The sequence below is a fragment of the Chrysochloris asiatica genome, unplaced genomic scaffold (assembly GCF_000296735.1).
Source record: "Chrysochloris asiatica unplaced genomic scaffold, ChrAsi1.0 scaffold00299, whole genome shotgun sequence".
NCBI classification, from domain to species: Eukaryota; Metazoa; Chordata; class Mammalia; order Afrosoricida; family Chrysochloridae; genus Chrysochloris; species Chrysochloris asiatica.
This window is the reverse complement of record NW_006408817.1, coordinates 1,911,209-1,919,290: the sequence shown is the minus strand read 5'-3', so window position 1 is coordinate 1,919,290 and position 8,082 is coordinate 1,911,209. Positions and strand designations below refer to the sequence as shown.

General features: G+C 39.3%; 1 protein-coding gene across 3 annotated transcripts in view; it reads right to left on the bottom strand.

The window, feature by feature from the left end:
• The window catches only part of BICD1 (bicaudal D homolog 1 (Drosophila)), a 333,025-nt gene that overhangs the window by 61,313 nt on the left and 263,630 nt on the right, over positions 1–8,082 (bottom strand). For all 3 annotated transcript variants that reach the window (XM_006874753.1, XM_006874754.1, XM_006874755.1), the window contains exon 4: positions 6,314–6,739. In XM_006874753.1, coding sequence (XP_006874815.1) covers positions 6,314–6,739 — 426 coding nt within the window. The remainder of the gene's footprint in view (positions 1–6,313; positions 6,740–8,082) is intronic.

Genomic DNA, 8,082 nt, shown 5'->3' with positions numbered 1-8,082 from the left:
CTGTAGGATAAGCACTAGACCATAAGGTCAGTTCGAATGCCAAGGTTGGTGGTTCAAACTCACCAGACACTTCTTGGAAACCCTGTCTAGGGTCATTGTGAGTCAGAACTGACTCAATGGCACTTAACAACAACTTTGGTTGGGGTTTTTATAGTAAAAGAAATTACAGTTGTTTGATAGACTATGAATTTCTATAAAGTCCTTCTGGTTATCTGACCAATTATCTGAATGATTGCTATCATTCATGAAACTATAAACATAGCATATCACTATGTAAAACTAGGACTCAGGAATAAATAAGTTATTTTTCTTGGCTTGAAGTGAAGTAACTCTGCCAGCTCATGCTTTTGCCCTAACAGAAGACAACTCTGTGAAACGATCAGAGAAACCCATGGATAAGGGAATTCTGCAGTTAGAAAAGAAGGACGTATGTTTTGAAGAGAGTAGCAAAAAGAAAATTCACTCTTTTTCTCTCTCCCTCTCACTACGTATGCGTGCACATGCACACACACTTCCATCAGTTGGGCAAAGACTCAAGAAGATAGACAGGGACAGGGGGACCATTCCCCACTCATTCTATGAAACCAGTTACCAATATCACTTTGGTGTAACTCTGATACTAAAACCAAAGACAATACAGGAAAAGAAAACTACAGGCCAAGACTTCAGGAATATTGTTGTTGTTAAGTGATGTCCAGTTGGCTTCAATTCACAGTGACCCTGTATAGGGGTTCCAAGGAGTGGCTAGTGGCTTTGAACTGCCAACCCTCTGGTTAGTAGTCCAATGCTTATCCTACAATGCTACACCAGGACTCTATATACACAAACAATAGTTAATAAAATACTAGCAAACCAAATCCCACAACATGCAAGAAGTATCGGACAAGATGATCAAGTAGGATTTATGCTAGGGCTACAAAGTTGGTTTAACATACAAAAATCAATTACCAAAGTAAAAGAATATAGAGCACAAACCACATGATTATCTCAATAGATGCAGAAAAAGCATTTGACAAAATTCAGCACCGCTTCATGATAAAGACACTCAACCAACTAGGAATAGATGGGAACTTCCTCAAACAAAGGTCACCTTGGAAATGTCCAGAATTAACATATACTGAGGTGCCATGGTGTTGCAAATGGTTTGCATTCAACCTAATGTTGGAGTCCTGGTGTGGCGCTGCAGGATAATGCACTGAATTGTAAGGTTGTTTTGAACTGCAAGGTCCACAGTTCAAACCCACCAGCTGCTCCTCAGAAATCCCATACAGAGTAGCTATAAGTCAGAAGTGACTAGACAACACTTAACAACAACAACCTAAAGTTGGTGGCTTGAATCCACCCAGAAGCATGAAGATTACAGCCCAAGAAACAATCCATGCAGTAGTTCTACTCAGTATAGACTCAACAGCAATAGGTTATTGTTGTTTTATTTACAAAGATTGTTAATGTTTTACCATTTAAATTGTCAACGTTGTATTTGGAAATTATTTGTTACCTAAGTTTTAAAAGGAATCCTTTAAGAACTGGCATGGTGCTGTAGGATAAACACTGGACAACATAGTCAGTTTGAACCTCAAGGTCAATAGTTCAAACCCACTAGTGTTCCTTGGGAACCCTATACACGGTTGAAACTGACTTGATAGCACTTAAGCTTTAAAAATAGGAATTGACGAATCGTATCTTAATTAATTTAATCTCATAAATATTGGGCGAGTCTCTGTTAAGCAAGATAATGTTTAAATTATCTCTGTATATAAATTTCATTTTGGTAGATTTTCTACTTTGAGCAAATAATGCAGTATTTTTGGGCCTCGCTTTCCTTTCCTGTAAAATGGGGAAAATAATGCTATTACCTCATATAGTTGACATGTTGTTGCTGTTGTTAAGTGTGCTGTTGGGTCTGTTCCGACTCCTAGTGACCCTATGACTCATAGTGACTCATAGAGTTTCCGAGGAGCGGCTGGTGGGTTCAAACCACCGACCTTATGGTTCAAACAGAGCTTGTGGTCCAGCGCCACACCATTAAAGCAAACATATATAAAGTGCTTTGAATGCTAATGGGACATAGTAAAAATTAAAATTGCCTTTAGTGTAGTGGACCCAAATACAATACGAACCTTTGTTTTTTCCACATCCATGAAGACACAGCAAAATATATTTATTTGTTTTATAAAAACATTCATCTTTTTTTCACACGACATGTGAAATGATACGTTCAGTTAGATACTTTAAAAAAAAACAACACCAAGAGTTTCATCCTTCTTAGCATGACTCTATGTAGATGTGAAGTTAAACAGGAGAAATTTTAGCACATAGAGGATTCATTTAAATAGATTAAGTAATTTAGTTAGTTTTCATTCTATTAAAAACAGTGACTGTCACTGAAAAATGTAAATTATAATCTATTTGAAATAATGAAGTTTTAAGGGTACCAAATGCCAAAATAATTAATCCAATAATGCCCTGAGAAATTTCTCCTAGCCAATAAAGGACGACACTAATTGAGCTGCTCTATCAAAGGTCTATTGCCAAGTTTAAGGGAGTCTTAGACAAATAAAATATGTTCTCTTACTGTATTTCTTTCTCTCTTTTACTTGAGCACATGCTTCTGTGTTAACTAAAAATTAGCATGGTTGGCTAAGTTTAAAATATTACTCTAATTAATTTCATAATCTACAAAGAAATACATTTCAGAAAAATATTTGCTCCAATTTACTCTGGGGGAAAAAAGCACCGTATCATTTAAGATGGTTCCTGGGTGGCAGAGATGGTTTGCCCTTGGCTACTAAATGAAACAAACCCACTCAAAAATACTGAGGAGGTAAGGCCTGTGATCTCTTTCCAAAAAATCTGCCACTGAAAACCTATGGAATACAGTTCTACTCTGATACACATGGGGCTGCCATCAATCAAGAGCAACTCAGTGACAACTAGTATTTCAGTTTAGAGATAGTCTTATCATTTGCCTTTGCCTACAATTTCTATGGTTAATTAATAACTGAAAGGAGAAGTGGTGAAAATCAATTATAGGTTCCAGTACAATAATAATACCTTATAATGTTTTAAAATGTAGTGGCATAGTGGATTACAAACTGGGCTGCTAACTGCAAGGTTCAAATCTACCAGATGAGTCTTTGTGCTTCCATAAAGATTCACAGCCTTGGGAAGTCTATACAAGGTCTCTATGAGTCGGAACGGACTCAGTGGCAAACCACCACCACCACAATGTTTTATAAGTTATACATAGTTTGAGCTTCATAACACTCTTCAAAGAAACTGTAACAGTGTATGACTGACTGTGCAGATTGTATACCAGGAAGCACTATTTATAGTAGTTGTAGGTTTTTATAATTATTACTACACTTTACCAGCAGATGGCAGTATGATATTTGAAAGGAGGAGACCCCACTCCCTTCCTCCCCGCACCCCTCAACCCGGCTAACTTTCCCAATTCCTATAAAGACATCATAGAGACTCACTGTGGGTCTAAATTATTACTGTCCCTTATATGTACAGATTTCACAGAATGGAAGCAGCTGATTCAAGAGTTCTGATACTCAAGGCAGAAGCACAAAATTTTTTTCTTGAGTCAAAGTAGTTACACACCCTCAGATGGAAAAACATCACTCATGTGCATAGAACCTTCTAAGGTAAAACAAAACAAAAGGTTCTGGCCTATGTGCTCATTCCTTAATCACATGGAATAGCATTTTTAAAGCTGTGTATTCACTGAGGGGCTTCAAAAGGTCTAGAGATTCAGTCATGGTTGATAGAGTGGAGCTGAAATAGACCACAATATTTTTAATTTGATGATCTGGGATGCCAACCAGAACAGTAAAAATTAAGGGTTGAAGCCCTGGAAGGAGAGACTTGGAAGACAGAGTGAGCTTTTTCAGAGGCCTATTGCATGAGTCTGGACTACTGCCAGGCCTGGGAAGCATGACACACATTCAAAGTAGTGCAGTTGGCCACCATCTTTGAGCAAGGCACTGTTATGTTTGACTAGCAGGTCAGGATATTTGATTACTTTGTCTTTGGGCAAATGCTGCCCTTTTGATCTCAGATGGTGAATTTTTCTAAGGACAAAGTTCAGAAGGGTTGGGAAACAGGGAGGAAGTAGGATAAGTGATGTCACATTGATGACAACCAATGACATAAAACAAAATGTGTATGAATTGTTAAATGGAAAAAAATCATCTGCTCTGTAGACATTCACCCAATTTACAATAAAGAGTAAAAAAAAAAAAAAAATGAGAGAGCGAGAGATTTGACTGCTGTACAATGTACGCACTGGCCTTCCTTTCTAAGAGGGAGATTAAGTTTCTAGCAGGATTTCAACCAGTAATTTTTCCCATTCTGGTAAGCATTCCAGTTTACCCATATTTTAAAAATTTGGGCCCATTCTGGTGTTGTCTTGCAAGCATGACTGAACCATGGGGAACCGGTTTGAAGCCCTGATTCCCTGGTACAAGGTGCTCTGCCTGTCTTCATAAACTGTCAACATTAACTAAAGGCAGGTGTTGGATTTGGAGGTACAAAGCTCTCCCTCAGATGCAATGTTTTGGATCCTGGCCAAATCCTAAGAGTCAAGAAAACTATGAAAATAAAAACTGTCATATCCAAAATGTGATGATACTATAATCGAAAGCATGCTAAATCGAGCGTGGCCCCTAAGCAAGGCAATTGCTGCACCCATAATAGCACAATTTCAAAATCCAAAATACTCTACACCAAGGCTTGATCATATCTCATGTGGTGGCAATATTTAGCCACCCCTAAGCTTATTGGGCAGCGAACTGCATGCCAGTGATATGAAGCCTCTTATGGTCCTTATTTTCCCTTCTTTATGTGGATATTCACACATTTAACTCAAGAAGAGTTAATATTTGCTCACTGGGTGCCATCTGACTTCCTAATATATAACCATATATGGTATACGTTATATACTGTATTACCTTTCAAGTAGGTGCCCAAAAGTGGTCAGAGGGGCCCAAGAGGAAGGAGGGGAAGGATACTGCGATATTACTGCTCTCATCTACTCAAGCACCCTGGAGGGACCAAGTCCTGCAGTGGGAAGGCTGGTTGGTGGTTATGTGCTGTGGAGTTGGTTCCGACTCATAGTGACCCTGCATAGGGTTTCCGAGGCTGTAAATTTTTATGGGAACAGAAAGCCTCATCTTTCTCCCACAGAACAGCTGGTAGTTTTGAACTGCTGACCTTGAGATTAGTAGCCCAACATGTAACCACTGCACTACCAGAGGATCCTTAGTAGGAAGGGTGGTTGGTGGTGGAGGTTATGTGCCATGGAGTTGGTTCTGACTCACAGCGACCCTGTACAGGTTCGCTGTAAAGGGTTTCCGAGGCTGTAAACGTTTACGGGAGCAGAAAGCCTCATCTTTCTCCCGCGGAACAGCTGGTAGTTTCGAACTGCGGACCTTGCAGTTTGCAGCCCGATTCATAACCACTACACTACCAGAGTACCTTAGTTGGAAGGGTACTAGGGGTAATATGGGACCTGGGGGTGCAGCAGTAGTTGGCAGCTCCCTCCTCCTCAGTGTCTCAGGCTGCTGAGCTCCTCTTCCAAGCAGTTAGTCTCCAGGCTCTTGGCTTCTAAGACCAGCAGTATGTCACTCATTTCTGTATAGTCCTGGCCTGCAAGGCCATAGCAGGCAGCTGGGGCCGTGGAAGGGTGGCTACGAGGGACATGAGCATGGGCAGTAACCCCCACCAACTGGATGACCCTGGGCTCCACAGGTTGCCCAAGCTTTAGAGCTGCCAACTGTGCCTCTAGTCCAGCTGCTGGATTCCAGGTCCGCTTGAGCACCAGCCCCAATGGCAGGGCCTTGGGGTCCTAAGCCAGAGGAACATCCTTCTCCTCACATAACAATGATTTTGCATAGCAAATTGTCTTGGAACCTAATCGCACTGCTAAGTGAGGTATGGGTGTATTAATTTTGGAGCTATACACACAGTTGCTTGTGATAGAAATGTACATTTTCTGTCATTTCACTTGAATATAAAGCTTTTGGATTCTTTTGTTGGCCAGAAAAGCATCAAGAAACTGTCTTTTCTCCCTTTTGGACTGGATTACAATCTAATTTGTGTCTCTAAGAGATTCATTTCTTAAGCAATGCAAATGAGCTGTTTCTCTTCAATATCTTTTCTATCGTGTCTTTTTCAATGATTACACTTTGAAAGTAGCTAGTTCAAGAAATAGTATTTAAAAAAACAAGAGAATGTTGAATCCCCACAACACACTACATGGAACCTATAAGAAATTCACTCTAACAGCCCCAAACAAAGTTCTTACCTGCATAAGTTGCTGCTTCAGTTTCTGTATTTCTGAAATGTTCAGCTCACTGAATAAGTCAGAGACCGGGTGCAGAGACTCTCCTTTCCTTAAGGTAGGAGTCCGATAATCTCCATTCAGTTTCACAAGCGATCCATGGATGTGTCCATTCATTTTGTCATCATTGTTGGGTTCACTCCCATCTTCAGCAAACTTGAGTCCGTCGACTGAGATACTGAGATGGTTGTCATTAAGGGGGATGTACTGGGAGAGCTCCTTCCGCAGATTGTTCTTTTGCTCCCTTTCATTTTTTAGGGTCTCAAGGGCTTCTTCCAGCTGGTGCTCAGAGATCTCCTTTAACCGGATAGCATCTTCCAGCTGGCTGTTCAACAGTACCGTTTCCTCCTCGAATCTCTTAATTTCATGCTTTAAGCCTTCATATTCAACCTGAATTAGATAGGATAAAGAAGATTCATAAAACTAAAATTTGGGTCTTACAAAACTGCCATTAAACACTCTAGTGGGTGTAATAATAATTTTTAAAACTGGAACATCAGTCTTACAAAATCATTTAAAAATGCATAAGATAGCACAGGGCATTTTATTTAGAAAACATATTTCACACATAAGTAAAAGAACACTTTTCCTTTTCAAACTATATGTGACTCAATTATATAAATAAAATTCAATTCCTAGTAAGGATGACAAAGGAATCAACTGTTTTAGTATTTCTCTTATGAGTTACAATGGTCAAAAGGGGGCACTGCGTGCCTAATAAATCAGGAATATTTTTTACAACAATTTATTTAGAATATTCACAGTACAAGAAAAGATTTGATCATCGCTATTATTTTTGTTTTATTTAATGATTAATCATAAAAACTTGGACCCTTGGTGTGGTGCTATAGGATAAGTACTGGACTGTAAACCACAAGGTCAGTAAGTCAGTAGATCATACCCACAAGTTGCTTCTTGGAAACCTTGTACAGAGTCACTATGAGCCAGAACCAACTCAACACCACTTAACAAAAACAATGAAAACTTATATCCAGATATAAATTACTTGAAAGGTCACAAAAACATAACCTCAAGAGTATATTTGAGAGTAAGATGAGAAAGCAGAAAAGGATTTCTACGTGTTTAAGGACATAAAATAGAAGAAAAGTTACAAACTATCCAATAACAAAGTATCTACAAAGAGGTAGAAAACCAAAGGCCACGAGGGAATTTCTGCTCCCTGAGGTCATCCAGGAACCAGAATCCTTGTTGCACTGCCATCCTTACTCTAACCCACAAAATATACTGTTGCAATTTGCCATCCTGATCATGTTCCAATCAGAGGGATGGAGTAAGAGACACACTTCTTTCCTTTAATAACATATCTCACAGTTGCCCATATATCCTTTTCTCCGATTGGCCAGTACTGGTTACATGACACTTCTTAGTAACAAGAAAGTACAGAAATACAGTCTTTACTCCGAGTAGTCTTATGCTCAGTTATACTTTGTGAGAGGTGAACAAAGGATACTGATGGGCAGCCAGCACACTCTGCCATAAAAGACAACTGGGATTCCATCACATCCATGACAGAATCATTCAGAAAAGTTCAATCATGGTGACATGTGTGTATTATTTACAATAATTAAAAAGTACTAATTGTTTCACTCAAAATACTTTAGAATGAAGTAAGAAAGGGAAAAATAACAAATCTATCCATGACTATGTTGTTGTTGTTATGTGCTGTAGAGTCGGTTCCGACTCATAGTGACCCTGTACAGGGTTTCCGAGGC